Source organism: Artibeus jamaicensis, unplaced genomic scaffold (assembly GCF_021234435.1).
Source record: "Artibeus jamaicensis isolate MK-2021 breed Jamaican fruit bat unplaced genomic scaffold, CSHL_Jam_final contig_867, whole genome shotgun sequence".
Taxonomy (NCBI): Eukaryota; Metazoa; Chordata; class Mammalia; order Chiroptera; family Phyllostomidae; genus Artibeus; species Artibeus jamaicensis.
Window position 1 is genome coordinate 8,620,213 of NW_026521995.1, and position 21,768 is coordinate 8,641,980.

Genomic DNA, 21,768 nt, shown 5'->3' on the forward strand with positions numbered 1-21,768 from the left:
GCGACTCCCTGGTTCACATGTCTGCACTCACTCCACTGAGCCACACCAGCCAGGGCAAGATGTAGATTTTTAACATTTATAAATAGAAATGCTGGTTATTTATTGGCATTTGTGGGATTCAGCCCAACAAGAATTGTGGCCCTTCTGAGGTAGACATAATAGGGAAACAAAGTAAACTCTTCATCAGTGTATTTTGCGTAATAACAATAATGCTGTATTTTTTATATTAGGAAACAAAACATACAAATTGGATAATTTTCTTTAAAGCTCACTAAATGTTCTTGATCATTTAAAAAAATAAACAGTTTAGGGTCATTGGAATTCAGCTCTAACTTCAAAGATGATCTTAGGTAAGGCATGCAGTGGATTTAGGTCAGTGTCTGGCCCGTGGGAAGTGCTTCATACACATTAGCTGTTGTTATAAGTGAGCCTTTCTAGGAATGTGAAGAGGTTTGAGGTAGTCATGAAAAGAAGCAAAGTTCTCACCTCTTATTTTTGATACTCTTGTATCTGGTTGGTTAGCGTATTTACTATTACAGTCATTGGTTTGGTAATGGACATAAATGACTAAAAAATGTAGATTACAGTATTAATGAGTTTTTAAATGTGAGACAATAGAAAACATTAGACAAGTATTTATTTTCTGATTTTGAGATTTGAAAGTAATGTTCTTTAAATGGCTTGTATTATGTGAGGCTTGTAAGTAAATATTAAAAATCCAGACTGTGTTTAACTTTCTTTTTCATTGTTTTTCCCTTTAAATAAAAACAGCTATATTAATCCAACAAGCCATAATGTGGCATACCGTCCTCTTTGAGAGGTGAATAGTATTGAATAAAAATGGCTGACAGAAGTGGCAAGATTATTCCAGGACAAGTGTATATTGAAGTGGAGTATGATTATGAATATGAAGCAAAGGACAGAAAAATTGTGATAAAACAAGGGGAACGATACATCTTGGTAAAAAAGACCAACGATGACTGGTGGCAAGTCAAGCCAGATGAGAATTCCAAAACATTTTATGTGCCAGCCCAGTATGTTAAGGAAGTCACCCGCAAAGCTCTGATGCCGCCTGTTAAACAGGCAGTTGCACTGCCAAATAATTCTGTGAAAATGACACCGAGTCTGCATCTTCAGAGATCAACAGAAAATGTGAACAAATTGCCTGAGCTTTCAAGTTTTGGAAAGCCGTCGTCATCTGTTCATGGAACAAGTCTTATTCGTGATGCCAATCAGAATTTTGGACCCAACTATAATCCAAGTCAAACTGTCAACCTAAGCCTAGACCTCACCCACAATAATGGGAAGTTTACCACTGACTCACATTCTCCTAAAGTTTCTGGCCAGAATACGACACGCTTATTTGGTCACTTTCCTGGTCCAGAGTTCTTGGACGTAGAGAAAACTAGCTTCTCCCAGGATCAGTCTTGCGATTCAGCAGGAGAAGGCTCGGAAAGGGTACATCAAGATTCTGAGTCCGGTGATGAACTCAGCAGCAGCTCCACGGAGCAGATAAGGGTAAGATTGATTGTAGAACGAAACACTTGCACCTTAATAAAAATATTAATTATAGGTTCTACTTTAATTAAAGAGTTTTTTGTAAGAGTTAGGAATCATTTGTTTTGCCTTATGTTTTCAGGATAGATGGGTTCTATTCCTGAGTTAAATAGATAGGGAATATGTGAAATAACTTGTGGAGTTCACTTTATGGTTTAGAATTACTGTAAGTGTGAGAAAACATTTCCTCTCTATTGATTTTGCATGATGTAGAAAGGACTGACTTAATTTACCCAGTGCTATTTCTTTTATTAGAAAAAGTTTGCTTTCCAGCAGTACTCATTTTGACTTGTTTCCAGCGAGTCTCCAGGTAACAATGGATATATATGGAAAGATGTCACTGGATTTTCAAATCACTAACTGTGTTCTTTGAAACTTGTTTGTTAACCTTGGGTGTTAAGAAAAAATACAGAGCTCACAAACCTTTACTTCCATTCATGTACTTTTGTGTCTGAAGTTTCTGAAGTGTCCATGCTTACTTGCATTGCAGGGAAAAAACTGTGTCTGTGCTTTGGTTTTCTAAATGTTTCATTATCTAACTTTGAGATTAGTTTATGCCAGTTTATTGGTTAGGTGGAGTGAAGTAATTTGAAAAGCACATGCATGAAATTAAAACTTAAATGTATTTGGCAAAGTCTAATTTTAAAGGAACTTTAAAAATGATATATTTATGGCTTAAGACTCTTGTAAAATTTAATCATCAAGTTAAGTCATTGAATAATTGTATGGCTGTTGTTAGGTGTGGCCTGATTATAATGGAACTGGTATGTTATTTTTCTAGATTTTAATTTTTCTTGTGACATTTTGAATGGGAATAGGAAAAAGGGAATGTTCTCCAGAAAACCTCTGGGTGTTTTTGATCAAGACAGTTATGTAGAGGAGCGTAGTCAGTTTATCCTGATGTTATTATTATAGAGTATGTAGTATTACTTGGAGCTGTTTTTATTATACATAGCTCCTTTTTGAGCTCACTAGTGGGATTTGAGAAAGATGTGCTTTTTTTCTTCCATCTTGCCAATACCACTGTTTGACACTTCAAATTGCGTTTTTTTTTTTTATTTAGGTACACTGGCCTGTGTTTTCATTATGGTCATCTTAAATTTATGGCATCCAAGTTCATGGCTCTTAACCTCTCTTGGGACCTTGACACTATTTTGAAATTCTATTAGATTTCTCTAGCCAGTTCTTTTTCTTACTTTTTGTGGCAACTCTGCAAACCTTTCCTATTTCAGTTCTCTGATTCACCTGCTTTTCCCTGCTCTCTTATCAGGTAACCTTTCCTTCTATTTCACAGCAAAAATAAAAGCCACAGATAGAATTTTCTTCAGCTTTGGGGAGGTTACTAGTGCTAATAAGAGCAGTGAGTTTTGATTTGAATCTGGAGTTCATAAAGGTTCACTTTATGGTTTTCATAATTCCATCACTTAATCATCTGTGTGATGATTGGGGAAAATTATTTAACTTCTGTGTGTTTCCGTTTTCTTACCTTAAATTGCAGATTAGGTGGTTGAGGATTAAGTGGGTTACTAGATCTAATACGCTTAGAATTATCCTTGGCATATTAGTATGTTAGGTACCTATTGCTGCTTAATAAATTACTCCCAAATTTAGTAGCTTAACGTAGTAAATATTGATTACCTCACTGTTTCTGTGGGTCTGTAATTCAGGAGTAGCTTAGTTGGGCAGTTTTAAAGGCTTAGGGTCTCAATGAATTTGCAGTCTTACGAAGGTTTGGCTGGGGATGCTTTTAAAATGGCTCACTCACATGGTACTAGTTTGGCCTCTTCACATATGATTGAATGTTGTGACTAGGTTTCCCCTTGAAGAAGCAAAGCATTAGAGAATGAGGTAGAAGCTGCATTGTCTAGAAGCAAAGTTGTATGAGAATGAAGTAGAAGGTAGATTTTTTTGCCCAAATCTTGGAGGTCACACACAGTCATATCTTACAAAGTATACAGTTCACCCCAGTTCTCTGCGGGAAGAGACTATGCTGGGTGCAGACATCAGGATATGAGGACATTGAGGCCAGCCTGGAGGCTGGCTAGCACAGTCGGCAGTCATTAGTTATAGCTGTCATTATTGTTATTGTTGTTTCTATCATTATTGCCACCATCTAATCTATAAGTGCACCTGTGTCAGCGATCATCTTTACCCCCAGTGCAATGTAAGCCTTGTCGCACCTGTCAGAGGGCAGTCTCTTTGTATCTGCTTTTCCCTTTCTTCCATAAACCTTTTACTAAAGGTTATGTAGCCTTGTGCTCATATGGCTTTAGAGTCATTATTTACCAAGTTTTTCCTATCAGCATTTAAATTTGCTCATGTTTTTTGCCATTTTAGTAAAGCTCTGTAGTGTAGCTTCCCCACTGAGTATCACTTACTACCCTTTCCCTTTACTGGCACCTTATGCAAAGAGTTGTGTAGGTTTGCTTCTCTACATTTGCTCATCTCCTTAACCTATTCTAGTATGTCTTTTGACTCCACCATGCCACCTAAGTGGCTTGCAAAACTATGATACAACAATCAGGATATTGACCTTGGTACAGTAGAGAAACTGAGCATTTCCAACACTACAAGTATCCTTTGTGGTTCCCTCCCACCCCCACCCCTCTTTAACCCCTGCTCACCACTAATATACTCTCCATTTTAAAAATTTTGTTGTTTCAAGAATGTTCTCTAAATGCTGTATAACCTTTTGGGATTGGCCTTTTCATTCAGTGTAATTCTCTGGAGATGGATCCAGGTCGTTGTGTGTATAAATGTTCTTTCTGTTGGTGACTAACTGCACCCATTGAGGAACATCTGGGTTTCCAGTTTTTGGCTATTGCAAAGAAAGCTGCTATATATAAACACTTCTGCACAAGGTTTTATGTGAACATAACTTTTTATTTCTCTGGCATAAATGTTCACGAGTATAATTGCATGTTTATTTCTTCAAGACACAGGCAAGCTTTCCAAATAGTCTTTGGAAAGAAGTCATTCTATATGGTGCATATTAAGAAATAGATATTATATCCCACCTCACTGAAGGTGTAGTTTCTACATGGATTATTTGGAATTATTTTGTATGGAAGATTTTTATCTTTTCCTTCATTAATTTGTCTGTATGAACTCATAAGTATTTTTATACCCTGGATTATAATCCAGTATTACTCTGTTTTGCTGCTCAAGTATTTCAGCTTTGGCAGTTGAGAACTTGTATTGTCAGTTTGAGCGCTGCCCTACTTTCTGGCTCTATAAGGTACTCCATGTACATGTTGTGTATTTTCTGCCCCAGGCTAGAACCAGCCATTTTTCCAAGGACTACTGTTTTCCTTAATTGGAGAATGGTTTTAGAAACCGGGATCTGTGCTAGTGTGCGCATTGCTACTTCAGTTCATTGCTTCAAAGCCTTCTCAGATGATAGAGCAGGGAATATACATTGGTATGCTAGCCTGTGAATATATACATATCTATAAATATTTCCACATATAACCATCTGCATCTCTTAAACTAATCAGGTTCATATTGATGTCTTCAATTCTAATCTATAACCACATAGATCATTGCTTATTTATAAACTATCACCCCAGAATTGAAAAATGTAGCTCCTACCATTGTCATTTGTGTAATTGTTCAGTTTAAGTATACATGTACAGGGATATTAGAGATATTAACTTGTGCCCTTGTGGGGTACAACATTATCAGCTAGAATATGATATTTCATGTGCAATTAATTTTTTTACAGAGTCCACTCATTTTCAGAGTTTACTTGATCAGCACCTTTTATCCCCACCTGATTAATGAAATTGTTTCATACATTTGTAATAAAGTTAGGCTTTTCTCTACTCATATTCTGCATTCTTTTCTGGGATTCTCTACCCCACTTCAAATTTCTGCATTAAAGAAATTGCATACATTGAGGTTTGTTCTTTGTGCTATAAAGCTCAGTGGACTTTGACAAATATACAGTATCGTGTTTGCACAGTTGCAGTATCATACAGAATAGTTTCATTGCCCTAATCCCCTGGGTTTCACCTGTTTACTCTTCCTCTGCTTCTGGAGGCTCCAGTCTTCTGCAACTGCTCATCTTTATGTGTAGTTTTGCCTTTTCCAGAATGTCTTTTAATTGGACTCATGTAGTAGGTGTCCTTTTTAGATTGGCTTCTTTCACTTAGCAATATGTGTTTAAGATGCATCCATGCCTTTTCACGTTTGATAACATTCATTGATGAGTAACCCATTGTAGTGATATACAGTTTGTTCATTCATCTGTTTGTTCATTTGTTCATTGAGGCACATCTTGATTGCTTTGAGTTTTGGGCTATTAATAAAATTGCTATAAATATTTGCATGCAGACTTTTGTGTAGACACAAACTTCAGATCAGTTGGGTGAACACCTAAAATCACTCGGGTAATATCTTTGGTAAATACCTAAGGTTGCTGAATAGTATGGAAAGGCTATGTTTACCTTTGTAACAAACTGCCAAACTCTTTCTAAGTGTCTGTAGCATTTTGTGGTCCCATCAACAGTGAATGAGAATTTCTTTTTCCACATCTCACCATCATTTGGGACTGTCAATTTTTTGGATTTTTAGCCACTCTAATAATATGTAGTATTTTGTTTTAATGTGCATTCCTGAATAACAGTGGATATTGAGCATCTTTTCATATGCTTATTTTGTATCTTTGTTTCTGATTTGATGAGGTGTCTAGATCTTTTGCTCATTTTTAAATTGTTTTTTAATTCAGTTTTAAGAGTTCCTTGTATTTTTAGATACACATCCTTCATTAGATGTATATTTTACAAATACTTTATATCTGTGGCTTGTCTTTTTATTCTCTTAAGAGTGACTTTCACAGAGTTAAAGTTTTTAATTTTAATGAAGTTCAAAACTTAATTATTTTTCTATGGAGCATATTTTTACAATTATATCTAAAAACTCATTGCCAAACCTAAGGTCATCTAGATTTTGTTTCAGTTTTGGAATTTTTATAGTTTTAAATTTTACATTTAGGTCTGTGATTCATTTTGATTTAGTTTTTATGAAAGGTCTTTGTTGAGGGTTTGTGTGTGTGTGTATTTATATGTATATGTCCAGTTGTTCCTCATTTGTTGAAAAGATTTACCTTTCTCTTGAATTGCCTTGTTCCTTTTGTCAGTAATAGATTGACTATTTGGGTGTATTTGTTGTCTTTCTGTTCTGTTCTGTTGATCTGTATGTCATTGTTTTGTAAATATCAGGCTGTGTGGATTAATGTAGTTGTAAGTGCTGAAACTAGGTTGTGTATGTCTTCCAACTTTGTTGTTCAGTATTGTGTTGACTATTCTGTCTTTTGCCTTTCCATGTAAAATTTAGATTTACTTTGTTGATATCCACGTGACGACCTCTGCTAACATCATTGGTTAGCAGATGGCCTCCTTGCCACTTAACAGTGGTGAAGGTTCTAACTTTTCACTAGGCCTCCTGTGTGTGTGTGCTCGTGCATGCATGGCATGCATGCACGAGCACACACATACACACATGCATGCCATCTTGTTACTGTCTGGCAGTGACTTCTCTTGTCCTTTCCTCTGCCTTCTCTGATAGTGCACTGGTGGGGTTTGGGGGTGCCTTATTACAGTCTGGCACATATGGAAACCCAGGTTCTGTGTTCGCCATTGCTAGTGGTATGTGGGTGAAACTGTTGGTTTTTCTGTGGCATTTGGCAGGAATAGCATAGTAATACTAAAGGTTTTTGGTTTTGCTAGTCTTCCCCTTTTTTGGTCCTTTTGCTATGTAGACAGGGATTTGTTGGGCTTTTTCTGGTCTCTGCCTGTTGGTGTTTCTGGGCTCCTGACTTCTACCTTCAGACTTGGGATGTATGAAGCCAGAAGTCAATCCAGAGAACTGAAGTTACTAGTTGGTATATTCTAACTTTTAGAGTTGTCTTGTGTATGTTTTATACATTTTATCCAGTGTTTTTATTTGTAGTTAGAGGGATAGAGGACTCCTTTTTCTCAGAATTGGAAGTACTTGGTAAATTTTCTAATGGTAGTTTTTAAGTATTAATTTTCTTGACCTCTTAACAGTCTTGTTAATCTTAGCTTCTATGGGATATCCTCTTATAAGCTTCCATGGCACCTTGTACTGTTCCCATGTTCCCGTTACATTTAAGATTTTTTTCCTCTCACTAGTCAGTCTGTAATCTCTAGAGTTATGCTAGCTATATTGCTCATCTCCATATTAAGTACCTGGCATAGTACCTGGTATATAGTAGCTATGCTAAATGCTTCTTGAATGATGACCAGTGTTTAGCCACAAACATAGGAAGGGAAAACCTTGATTAATGTTGTCCCATCAATGATACATGTTTCTGTATGAAAAACAGTAATTTAGAACAGCGGTTCCCAACCTTTTTGGCACTGGAGACCAGTTTTGTGGAAGATTTTTCCACGGACAGGAGGCAGACCTCAAGCCGTAATGTGAGCAAGGCTTCACTCACTCACCCATTGCTCACCTCCTGCTGTGCAGTCTGGTTTCTGACAGGCCACGGGCTAGTATCTGTCCGTGGCACAGGGGTTGGGGACCCCTGATCTTGAAATGCTAAGCCCCTTCATGCAACATAGGCTTTAATAAAGAATGTTACTAGAGAGATGGAGTTGGGGGTAAAAAATGGTAATGCAATATGGATATATACATATATATATATATTTATGATTCTAGTAGAGTAGCAATTGTAGACATGGTTGAAAAGATGACAGAGTCTTAATAGAGTCATTAAAAATGTGTACATTGTAAATGTTCTGTGTTTTCACCCTGTTTTTGTCCTGGGAAAGAATTTGAAAATCTAGGTGACACATCAACAAAAACAACAGATGTGGAAACATTTTTTCATTTTCATTGAGAAAACTCATCTGTATGCATGGAGTATTTTTAGCAATTCCTTCAGTAAATGTTTCAGACAGATGGTTTAAACTCACAATGACTACTCAAATAATACCACAATTATTTTGAAGTGTGGCGTATAATACTCAAGCTCTGGAAAATCATGAGTGTAACTTGGTACATAAAAGAAAGGTGCAAGAATAGGCTTTTAAACCAGTGACTCAGCCTTTCTACAAAATACTTGACTTCTGAAGCCCTCTTTTTGTAATGTATGATTGAATACTACTTATTTGTCTGTTTTTTCTGTCTCGTAGTAGAGTGTAATTCAGTCACTTAAAAATGATTAGTGAATAGGTGAGTGACAACTTGTTTTTTAAAGAGGGTTAGGAAAATTAAAAAAAAACAGGATTCATCAGAATAACCAATATGATAGAGAAAGAGGAGAGTGAAAGGAACTAACCATCAAGCATTTGAATAGATGCCTTACATATGTGGTTTCCTACTATTGCTTTATAAGCTAGGTAGAGATAACTTCCTCTTTGCATTGAAGAAGCAATTTCATATTTATTCTTGGTTTACAAAGTCAGGGGAGAAATTTGTGCTTTAAAAATACTTAAGTATTAAAAATTCTTCACATTCTCATTTGATTAAGTTGAGTTGAACTATTCACTTTTATAATGGAACACTAGTTTTACTTGAAAGTATGACTGACAAACTAGTTATTCATAGTAGGGTGTTTGTTAGACCTTTTGTCTAACATGAACAGAATAAGCTTAACACTTTTAGGGAAACAATTGATTTTTTTGTTAAAATGATACAATTCAAGCTTTTATGTGAAAATGAGAATTTTGAGAACTTTTATATGATAACATGAGCTTACAGCTTCAACCCAAGACTTTTTTACTGAAAGCAGTGGTGATATTTAAGTTTCTTTTGTTTAATGTTTTTTATATTGTATAATGAAATGTTTTGGCATTTGGAAGATAAGCATAACCTTGTGAGTTAATGCTTTTTAAATGGCCAGTGCATGATGGCTACAAAAATCATTCAAAGACAAGATAGACCAATGAATTTAATATGAAAAAGTAAAAAGAGTTAATTAATGTGATTTTAGGTTCTACATTACAACTGATATTTGAGAACCTATCACTCAAGTTTTGATGGAATGTCAGAGAAGAATGTCCACAATTACATGAAAAGCTTTCTCTTTTTTGTCTGCCTAAGGCCATTTTTTCATTATGTATTCAACCAAAAGAACAAATTCTAACAGATTTAATGTGGAAGCTGATGTGAGAATCTAGAAGACATTAGAAAGTATATTATAAAACAGTGTCATTTTTCTTGGTAATGTTTTGGGGGAGACTATTATTTTGAATAAAAATGTATTTATGTTAACATGTAATATGTCTTATTTTTTAAAAATGAATTTCACAAATAATTTTGAGATTTCTTGGTTTTGACTTTGAATACTAAATATCAGTAGATAACTGAACATGAACAAAAGCTCTTTGGTGTCTCCAGTGATTTTTAAGAGTGTAAAAGGAGCTCTGTGACCAAAATATTGAAAAATTGCTGTTTCGGTGAAAGGCTCTACATTTGGCTAAGTGAAAGTGCTATTTAATTGATGCCTTGCAAGATTCTTTTCTTTAGGTACATACAGGGCACATGTTAGTGGTTGGTGATAATAAAATTTTTTGATTAAAATGTTTTGAAATTTGGCTAAATATTTTTTGGCTAAAGTCTTTGAGGAGAGGCAGCTGGTAGATGAGTTCTTCATTAAAATTTTGTATCAGTTAATTTGGAAAATAGTGGTCTTAACAATACATAGAATTAAATTTAATTTTTTCTTGTAAACATATATGAAGTATTATAAACTATAGTAATATTAAAGTGTTGGAAATTTCTTGCATTAGAAAGTGTTATATCGAAAATTATTATATATAAAGTCAAATTCCCACAAGGAAGGCACAGTGTGAAAATGCTTGGTTTCAAGATTTGAAAACCTTGAATCTGCAGAAATAGAAATGACAAGAAATGAAAGACTTATATCTGTAGTAAGGATAGAAAAGAGGAAGGAAGATTTCCTCTTCTCGGACTGTTTTAAATATTTTTGTGCTGAAGTTAGAAAATGGAAAGCTTACCAAGAAAAATAAAGGCTGCCTACTAGATTGATTCTTCCTTAAGCATAATATACAGTGTGAGAGATACCTTAATGTGACAGAACTATTTTTTAATACTTTGATATAAGGTGAATTGTGTTAATTCATGAATTGTGTTAATTCATCTTCTATCTCTCTCTTCATCTGTATAGCTTGTTGAACTAAAATTTGAAGCAAGTTTGGGCAAGGGGATAATTAATGTTAAGTCTTATGGAATAAATACTTCTGAATGCAGTGAAACCTCGCTATCACTTTTTCTGGGGGACTTACATTTTTGCCTAATTGAATTTTTTTTAGTAAGACAGGGATCCCCAATATCTATTTTTCATTCACCACTTATGAAAGGCTCTCTCTACTATATAAAATTCAGACTAATCTCATTTTTGTTTTCAATGAGCTTATAGTTTGGAGTATTATAGTTCACTCTCCAGTATTAGTTAAAAGTGACATGAAAGATTATTTAACCTTTTTAAAAAGAATCAGATTTTTGTATTTATCATAATTAATACTAGTAGTTGTCTTTATAGTAGTAGTTTTGTTTGTTTGTAGTATCTCTAGGACATACTCAATGTTATCTTCAGAGAAAAACAAAAAATCATGCTATCAGGTATCATTGCCTAATTCGCCTAAAATGAAGATATTGAAAATATCTAGGTAATAGTTTTGTATAGGTATAATTTTTTAAAAATGTAAATGTTCACTTTAAAAAATTCGATAAGAGAAAATACATCTAAACAAAAAGAAAACTTGTTTCTTTACATTTAAGTTGGAAATGCTTGTTTTTCCTACTGTGTGAACTTTGAAAGTATGTATTATTTCTGACATTCATTTAAAATCCTATAGATGTAGATTTAGTTTTATATTAGTGGCTCTACCCTCTGAATTTTACTTAACGTGCTTGGCTTCTTAGCACCCAGAGGATACATCTGGTCTTCTTTATTAATCTATCGAGTATCTTCTTCACAGATGAAGATGATAGGAAATGGTAAAATCTCCTAAAAACCCAAGAATGTAATCTAGGAGAAAGGTTCACAATGCCAGAGTTATTCTGTCTCCCTCTCTCTGAGAATCTAACTAAATGGGAGGGTGTCCAGTCCCTTACTTGGGGAGAGCACACAGAAGTGTAGTGTTCTAGTGAGAAATGTATTTGAAGCTTATTCTTAAAAGAATTTGGTGGGTGTGTCTTGGCAGTTTTATAATATTTGAGTGATTTTTAAAATTACTTTAGAGTACTGAAGAACCATGGAAATTAATGTTCAAAGTTTTCTTTTTTTCCTGCTTAAATCTACCTAGTACCCAAAACATATTAGCACTCAGTAAGTTGGATGATTCTGTGTATTGGATCAAGTAACCTGCTTCCTAGTGAAATGCATTTTTGCACTATTGATCATCTTGCTTTTATTTTGCACAGAAAAATTAGTTGGAGAGTTAGAAACATTTTGAGCTTGGATTTTGGGTAGTATCGTACATGTGATGACTATACTTTCCAAACCAGAAATCAGAACATTTGTTCTGATGATTGTGAGAAGTGAGAATGTACTTCTGGAAACAGTGAAAGGCAACATTTGAAATCTTAAGTAAGCTGAATGAGTAGTTGCCACTCTCATAGAGTGGATCATGTTATTTAATTATTTTAAATATTTATTGATTACTTAAGCTGTGCTGTGCATATTTTAGGAAGCAGGACATTATTTTCCAAATCTTTTAGTAAAAATAGGTGAACTGAAATTAAAGTTGATAATTTAACACAATATTTCTTGTCTAGTGTTTTTCTGTTTGTATCAGGGAGAAAGAACGTGCCAGTTCTTAAATTTGAAAATATTTTACACTGTGGCAACAAAAATATTTATTAAACAAAGCTTTAAGAAATAATTGTAATTACTTTTACTTGGTAGGTACAACATAGGTAGTGAGTAGTAGCCTGAACTTTGAAATCACATAGACGTAGTTATGAATCTTGGTTCAGCAACTTCCTTATAGGAGGGGTAATTAACTCCTGGGTGTGAAAGAGATTAACGAGAAGAGTAAGTGCCTGAAACAGTGTGTTTGCTTAAACAATATTAATTGCTTTATTTTTTCACTGCCAAGGAAAATTTTATTGAAGACAGTTTGCAACTGTGAATTTCTGTTTTAGACTCTAAAAAGAGCTTTTCTGAACCTCTAAGTAGGCAAGCAAAAATTTTTAAGTGTACAGTTAGCATATTGAATTAGAATCAGTTTGTTTGGGTGTGCTTCATGTAATTTGTATACTGTACTATGCCCCTGTAATATATTTGGGGGCCCATGACATTTTTGTTTTTCAGCTTGTATGGATACTGTTATTGCTTTAGGCAAGTTGTTTTAAAAATTAAATTTATTGGGGTAACATTGGTTTAATAACATAAGTTTCAGGTGTACAACTTTATAATACATCATCTGTATACTCCATTGTATGCTCACTGCTCCAAGTCGAGTCTTCTTTTGTCACTGAAAATTTCACCCCATTTACTCTCCTCATCCGCCCCTCACCCCTATACCACTCTGATAACTACTTGTCTGTCCTCTATGTCTATTAATATATTTGTTGCTTTTGTTTTATATCCCATATGTGAGTGAAATCATATGGTTCTTGCCTTTTTGTGTGTACTTATTTCAGTTAGCATAGTACTCTTAAGAGCTATCCATGCTGATGCAAATATCAATACTTCATTTTTTTTTTATGGTTGAGTAGTATTCCGTTGTGTAAATGTAACATATCTTTTGTCCTTTCATTGGTCAAAGGACACTTAGATTGTTTCTGTGTCTTGGCTATTGTGAATAAACTGCAGTAAACATAGTGGTACATACATTTTTATGAATAGTGTTTTCAAAAATGTCAGGTAGATACACAGAAGAGGGATTGCTGGGTCATATGCTAACTCTATTCTTCATTTCTTGAGGAATCTCCACACTGTTTTCCATAGTGGATGCACCAGTTTACATCCCCACCACTGTGCACAAGGCTTCCCTTTTCGCTCCATCCTCTTCAACCCTTGGTATTGCTTGGTAGTATCTTATTGATAATAGTTTAGGCAAATCAAACAAAAATTTTAACAGAGCATTGCTCACTACATTTATTTTATGTTTTATAATACTTTGTCAATTTTAATATTCTTATGGAAAACTGGTATCATAAGTTTAAGGGGAACTTGTGATTTAGTCTAGGAAGCCCACTTTACTGTTTTGAGTCTTGCTTCTCAACGACAGAGATTTGTCTGTTACTTTTTTCTGCCCCCTCAATCAGGGATGTATATATGTATTGCATGTTTCCTGAATGTAAAAATGAATGAAAAGAGCATAAAAAACTACTAGTGAAGTAAAGAAACCTGGACATTAAAGAGTATGACTTTTCATTTCTGTTTCCTAAATAATATAGTATACATTGTAAAATAAATATATGCACATATATATGTATTTATTTTACTGGTACAAGTTCTTTTCTTGTTTTTCTGATTTAATTTATAATGTACTTCTAAAGAGGACTTGAATTTTGGCATGGTTTACTTTCTGTAGCTTACAACTGTTAAGCCTTTCTAAAAACTTACTATGTTACATTATAATCTTAATAAATTTTTTACCCATTAGTAAAGTGTAAAGGTAACATAGGGTAAGAGAGGCAGAGAACACAAACACTGAAGCCAGGGTGCTTTGATTCAAAGTCTAGATTGGTCACTTTCTACTTGTTTGACCCTAGACAGGTACTCAAATGTTTTTGGAACTATTTCTCCATCTGTAAAATGAGATTGATAGTGGTACTGTGTCATAGGGTTTTTATGATAATTAAATGAATTAGTATAAGTACTTAGAATACTGCCTTGCTCACAAAATATAATATATAAGTGGTTATGTATAGATGTACTCGTGTTACTTTGATATCAAACATACTGATAGCACTATATATTTTTTGACATTTTAATTAAAAAGAGAAGAAAAGGGAAATAGCTTAAGACTACTTTAATACTTAGGAAATAAAATTTACTTAGCAAGTGGATATATGGCTTTAAAAGTAATTAATAGAAATATAATCTATCTGGTTGAAGTATTAAAGATGTAAGTTAATCACTGGGGATAATCAGATGTGGATGTTTATATGAAATGATGTGAAGCTGTTTTCTACATAAGCATTTTTCTGAGACTAACAATACAAGTATTTAAAAATATAATCTATATAGACTTCTTGTATTTCAGAGAAGCTTGAATATATCAAATTAAATAATAGTTTTTATTTTTAAGTACATTTTATTGATTATGCTGTTACATTTGTCCAATTTTTTTCTCTTTATTCCCCTCCACACCTACTCCAGAATTCCTCTTTTCCCCCTAGTTCATGTCCATGGCTTGTACTTATAAGTTCCTTTGGCTTCTATATTTCCTATACTATTCTTAACCTTCCCCTATTTTGTACCCACTGTTTATGCTTCTTATTCCCTGTGCCTTTTCCCCCCATTCTCCCCTGTCCACCTCCCTCCTGTAACCCTCCATGGGATCTCCATTTCTGTAATTCTGTTCCTATTCTAGTTATTTCCTTAGTTTGTTTTTGTTATTTTTAGGTTTAGTTGTTGATAGTTGTGAGTTGTCATTTTATTATTCATAGTTCTTATCTTTTTTTAAAGTTTTATTGTTGTTCAAGTACAGTTGTCTGCATGTTTCTTTAACATTTCATATAATATAGTAAGGACTTGTTGATGATAAACTCCTTTAATTTGATCTTATCTGGAAAGCCCTTTACCTGCCCTTCCATTCTAAATGAAAGCTTTGCTGGATAGAGTAATCTTGGATGTAGGTCCTTGTCTTTCATGACTTGAAATACTTCCTTCCAGCCCCTTGTCGCTTGTAAGATTGGAGAAATCAGCTGCTAGTCTTATGGGAACTCCTTTATAGGTAACTGTCTTCTTTTCTCTTGCTGCTTTTAAGATTCTCCTTATCTTTAATCTTGGGTAATATAAGTATGATGTGCCTTCGTGTGTGCTTCCTTGGGGCCAACTTTTTTGGGACTCTCTCTTTTGAGCTTCCTGGACTTCCTGGAAGTCTATTTCCTGTGCCCCAGATTAAGGAAGTCCTCCTTCATTATTTTTTCAAATAAGTTTTCAATTTCTTGGTCTTCCTCTTCCCCTTCTGGTACCCCTGTGGTTTGGATGTTGGAATGTTTAAAGTTGTCATGGAGGTTCCTAAGCGTCTCCTTATTTTTTGAATTCTTGTTTCTTCATTCTTTTCTGGTTGAATGTTTCTTTCTTCCTTCTGGTCCAAACCGTTGATTTGAGTTCCAGTTTCCTTCCTGTCACAGTTGGTTCTCTGTACATTTTTCTTTATTTCACTGTTTCATAGCCTTCACTTTTTCCTCTATTTTGCAACCATATTCAATAATTTCTGTGAACATCCTGATTACCAGTGTTTTGAACTCTGCATCTGATAGGTTAGCTATCTTTTTATCCCTTAGTTGTATTTTTTGGAGCTTTTATTTGTTTTTTCCTGTGGACCATGTTTTCTTGTCTCAGGGAGCCTGTTAAACATAGTAAGGGGCAGAGCCTTAGTATTCACCAGTTCTGGGCAACCATATCTCTGTTTTGTGGCGCTGTATGTGGGAGAGGGGTCCAAGAGTGGCTTTCAGTCATTTCCTCTGCCACTCACAGCAACTTGGACCCTTCTGGTGTTGATTCCCAGGGGGGTGGTTTTATGTACATTTTAGGACCCTGTGGGTCTCCAACGAACTCTCCTGGGAGGCTGGGAGTTTCTCCATATGCTGTGACATTCACAGGTTTTTTTCATTCAGAGGTTTTGAGGATTTATTTCCCTGCGCTGGAAGCCTGGGTTGCGTGGTCTGTCTCACTCCCCAGTTGTTTCTCCTGGTTATGCCCATGCAAATGTGGGACCACCCACCTTGCCAAGAGTGCTCTCTACCCCAGCTGCCAGTCTCTGTCCCTCCTACCAGTCTGCATAAATGTTTCTTCTTTAACTCCTTGCTTATTGGACTTCTATACAGTTTGATTTTTTGGCAGTTCTGGTTATTTTTTGTTTTTTGATTTGTTGTTTTCCTCTGTTTTTGTTGTATGAGGATGCAAAGTTTATCTACCTATGCCTCTATCTTGGCCAGAAGTCTAGTTTTTAAATATTTATTGTGAAGTAGGGTCTTTAAGAACTGTTACCTTTCTTTCATAACATTTGTTAAAGTTTTTTAATCGTTTTTACTTGGACAGGAAGATAAAAATCACCAATTGAGAATAATAAAGCAAAAATTATGACTTTAGATTTACTGGAATGATTGATTTATGCATTCATTAAATAAATATTTATGAGTACCACCGGCTCTGTACCTTGTATTGTGCAGGGTTCTGGAGATGGTGAACAAGTATGTCTGGTAATAGAACCATGCTTTACGAATGACTTCTAGACACTGTGTAGGATTGTTTCTGCTGCTTCTCTGTTAACGTCTCATAACAAAAAATGTGGGCATTCCCTGACCTCTGGGCATTGCTAAAAGTACCTGCACAGAATGGCTGAAACCCTTATAGAAGCAAGTAGAAGCCATTATTGTAACCACTAAGGAATTACATAGGATATTCTAATAAGATTTTGGTAGTATAGATAATGACGTGTTTACTTACAGGATTTATTTGATAAGAAAACTGCCAGCCTAGAGTGAGTTTCTTAATCTGTATTGACTTTTTTCCCCCAAAACTACAGCCAAGAGTGAGCATTCTCAGTGATTTCTTGGGATTTAGATAATAGTATGGTAAGAAAGTAAATCGGGTAATGTAAGATATAAGGTCAGAGGAAAAATATGCTGGGAAGGAAAAGTTAAATAAGTTAAACAGTTATTAAAGCCAGAGATTTTGCATTTAATTTTTGTGTCTCTTCTGTCTGGGCTAGATACTAATAAAGTTATATTTTTAAAATAAAATTTTTCTTTATTAAAGGAAACCACTAAAGTTCTTTGTGATAACTATTTCCATAGTTAAGCAAAAGAAATGTTTTGTCTTTTAAATAGGTATTAAAATGTACAGCTCATTTAAGAAAATCAGTTGAAATTCATTGTTAACAAGAAAGTGACATTTTTACAAAGCTGAAGATTGCATTTTCTATTCATCTTAGGTTTATAGGACAATGCCAGTGTTGAAGGGATCTGAATTTTGTAATTTTTTTGAAGTAATTATTTTGGAAGAATTCAGTGTAATACTCATCTAAATCTTGTGTACTTTTAATAAAATGTAGCTTAAAATGAGGAGAGCATTTTCACAAGAGTTGACAAACTTTTTCTGTAAAAAAACTAGATTATAGACATTTTAGGTTTTGTGAGTTAATGGGACCTCTCACAAATTTTCAACAATAGGCAAACAAAGGCATATATATGGCTATGTTTCAATACAATTTTATTTACAAAAACAGGCCACAGGCTCGGTTTGAACCAGGGTTTGCTTATCCCCTTAACTAAAAGGAAATACAGTGAAGTGATGTACTATTTTTTCACTTTTCATTTTTTGCCTCATTTAGTAAGTGTAAAATATAGTAAAATGCTCAAATACAAAATTTTGCAGGCATTACTGTACAGATAATGTCCAAGGCTTCTGAAAGAGAATTGTTGCTGTCAGTGTAAGAAACATCCGGACCTGTAAGAATTTTTATGAGTTTATTTGAGTCAAACTGACAATTTCATGGAAGCAAAACCTGAACGGATTGGGAAAATGGCAGTTTTGTGCCTTAAACTATGCATTACAATCAAAAGAGAAGATGATAAGTGGGTTACTTGATCATCCAGCAGTGGTAGTTTAGGGAGACTGGAGAAAGCAAAGCCGGGGTGGGGGAACCTCTGGGATCGGATAAAAAGTGAAATGATAGACACATCTTTAAATAGGTGGGCACAATAAACTGTCTTTCGCCTTGTATAATGCACACTTTTTGCTCAAATCTTGAGGGGAAATGAGGGTGAGCATTATAATTATACATGTGTAGTATTAGTTCCATATCTTTATAAATATTTAATTCTTTTATTTATGTTTATATATAAAAAGTGTAACTCTAGGAAGCAGTAACGCTATCTGTGTCCAAATAATATCCTGGAATACAAGAATAGGTTTTGTTTCTAATTATAAATAAAGAAAAAATTGAATTAAAAAATGAAAACGAAAGATATTTTTCCCTGAAAGTTTGGGCCAAAAACAGGTGCACGTTATGCACAGCAGAATAAGGTAGTTAAGAGTCAACAACTAACATGATAATAGTAACAGTGGGGGCATTTGCGGCCTCACTCTAGTGTGGTATCTGTGCTTTGAAGAGTCGAGAAAAGAAACTTGACTTTCCAAAGGTATGTTATCATAGATACAAAAAATATAATAGACCCGCTCTATTAAAGTAAAGATTGAGTTTTGTCAGGGAAGAGTCTAGTCTTGGACATGACTGTCTGCCATGACCTGCTTTTAGTTAGAAAGCTTTTAATTTCAGACCATCCTATGTGGCTTCTTTAGGTGAGTTTGCACCCTGGGCCCCTCTGAGCTTGTCAGGCTTAGTATGGCTCCTTTTTGTGCACATTGCCATCATTTGATCTCTCAAAAAGTTTATCAGCTGGTATAAGCCAGTTCATATTTTTCTATTAAAGGAAACTCAGGAATTTCATTATGACGATATGGAAGTACAAGATGTTTGAAAGTTAAAAATGCTAAGTAAGAGTCCACAGCCTATACCTCTTACTAAAACTTCATTCAAGATATCAACAGATTATACTGGAGTAGTAGATTTCTCTGGAAGATTATTTTTCTTTTTAACCTTATTCTCTGTTTTTCATTTTTTTAAAAAGATAGATTACTATTTTTGATCTTTTATACCTATATTTTATAATTTAAAGAAGAGGAAATCTTAACACTTTGTGCAACTCACTGCAGCACTTTTCTAGTTAGTAAAGTGTGGCTTTAAAGTTTCATTATCTGCTAGATGTCTCCCATACGAATGTCAGATTTTCCTTCACTTGATTTACCATGCTTTTTATTGAAAAGCATTGTTAAGCCCTCATGTTATATGGATAGCATCCCTAGTGTATACATAGGGATTGAACTTTTTTTTTAATAAAGAACCAACTGTTCCATATATAAGTTAAAGTAATTTTTTCTTCATCAACATTTTAGTTACTATGATTTAGATAAGTTATGGAAAAACCTGTTTATCAGTTATGTAACATAATAACCAGGTTTTCTTTCAGCATAATCAAGGGGGAAAGAATGGGATCTTTTTAATTTCTCAGCTACAGATTTAAAGATTTAAATGGGAATTAATAAATCTCAGTGTTCCTCTAGTAACTAAATGTAATTGTAACAATGGTGTGGATATTCCTACAGTACTTACTTGCTCTGATATATCATTATTGACACATACTTGTTTTTCTGTTAGTGTATTTACCAAAATAGAATATGAAAACTGAAAACTGTGATAACCAGACTTGTTTTTTCCTATGGCTGACGGCTGGCACTTCTATTAAAAGGAACCAGACACATTTATGGCACTTTCAGTATGTCTCATCCTGAAGACTAACAGTATCCCAAAAAGACATACTAGAGAGAAATTAGTAAATTTTAACTGAATATCTCTGTTGCAGATTTTCTCATTTTTCAGTTTTACATGTAGAGATTCTTGAAGTCTGAATGAAAACCTTTTTATTTCTCCCATGAATGTTCAGATACCCGATGAAAAGTAACAAGCATATAAATAACTGACAAATAACTAACAAGCATATAAATAACTTGGCACCAAAAGGAGCCGGCATGTCTCAAGTGAGCTTTAGAACAGTGTAGAGTAATTCTGAGTCTTTAGAGGGTGGGCAGGAGTTAATATGTATGGGAAATGTATCTTTGTATTTAAGAATCTTTTCTAAAAATTCTGAACTAAGAGCTAGTTTTGATGAAAAAGAGAATTGGGAAGGGCCCTAACAGGAGACTAAAAATGTTGGAAAACAAGATACAGTTACAGTTTTACTCGAGTGTTTTTTAGGTGATTTTGTCTCCTGCACTTCAAAATATAAGTAGGTGTTTTGCACTTTTCTTCTTGGAAATTAGGGATATAGGAGGGGGTTGTATAAGTAAACTGTGATTTTTTTTTTAAATGGTGACCTTTAGTGCTAATGGTAAGTTTTATTTAAGGAGTTTAAAAAAATGTGTAAATCTGTGTAAGTCAGGGTTCTCCAGAGAATAGAACCAATAGGAGATATGTAAGAAGATTTATGGTAGGGGTTGGCCCGTGCTCTTACCGAGGCTTGAGAAGTCTCATAATCTGCCATCTATAACCTGGAGGACCAGAAAAGCCAGTAATGTGATTAAATACAAGTCTGAAGGTCTGGGAACTGGAGCGGGCTGAGTGTACTTTCCTGTTTGAGTCCTAAGGCCCGAGAACCAGAAGAGCCAATGTCACAGGGCAGGTGGCGATGGATGTCTCAACTCAAGTGAGAATATGAACTTGCCCTTCCCCTGCCTTTTTGTTCTATTTTGGCTTTTAATGGATTAGAGGATGCCCATCCCCACTGGTGAGGACAACCTTCTATATTCTGTCTACTTACGCAAATACTAATTCAGATACTAATCTCCAGAAGAGAGATATACCTAGAAACAATGTTTTTCCTGCTATCTGGGCATCCCCTTAGCTTAGTGAAATTGACACATAACATTAATCATCACAGTACTGAAAAAAATCGAAAGCAGTGACTTGAACAGATATTCATATGTCCATGTTTATAACAGCATTATTAATACCCAAAAAGTGGAAGCATCCCAAGTTTCCATCAGTGTATGTTGAATAAAGAAAATGTGGTACATACATGTAATGGAAATTTATTCAGCCTGAAAAAGGAAGGAAATTTTGACACATGCTACAGAATGGATGAATCTTAAGGATAATATGCTAAGTGAAATAAGCCATTCACAAAAAGGCAAATATTGTATTATTCATTTATATGAAGCACCTAGAGTAGTCAGATTCATAGAGACAGAAAGTAGAATGTTGGTTGCCAGAGACTGGAGCACAGGGAGATGGAGAGTTTATAGGGCAACATGTACAGAGTTTTAGTTTTGCAAGATGAAAAAAAGTTCTGGAGGTGGATGGTGGTGATGCTTTCAAGGAGAGGAGGTCTGGAATGATTAGTTCGTGTCTGGCCAGGCCTCCGTTCCTGAAACTTCAGGATGAACTAACTGCACACTCAAAAGAGGTGCTCGAC

The 21,768-nt window shown here is 34.7% G+C and overlaps 1 protein-coding gene across 6 annotated transcripts in view; it reads left to right on the top strand.

The window, feature by feature from the left end:
• The window catches only part of ARHGAP12 (Rho GTPase activating protein 12), a 112,414-nt gene that overhangs the window by 20,709 nt on the left and 69,937 nt on the right, over nt 1-21,768 (top strand). For all 6 annotated transcript variants that reach the window (XR_008393053.1, XM_037165448.2, XM_037165447.2 and 3 more), the window contains exon 3: nt 772-1,518. Coding sequence is in view for 5 of the 6 variants with exons in the window: in XM_037165448.2 (XP_037021343.2) it covers nt 841-1,518 (678 nt within the window). In the remaining variant the exon portion in view is untranslated. The remainder of the gene's footprint in view (nt 1-771; nt 1,519-21,768) is intronic.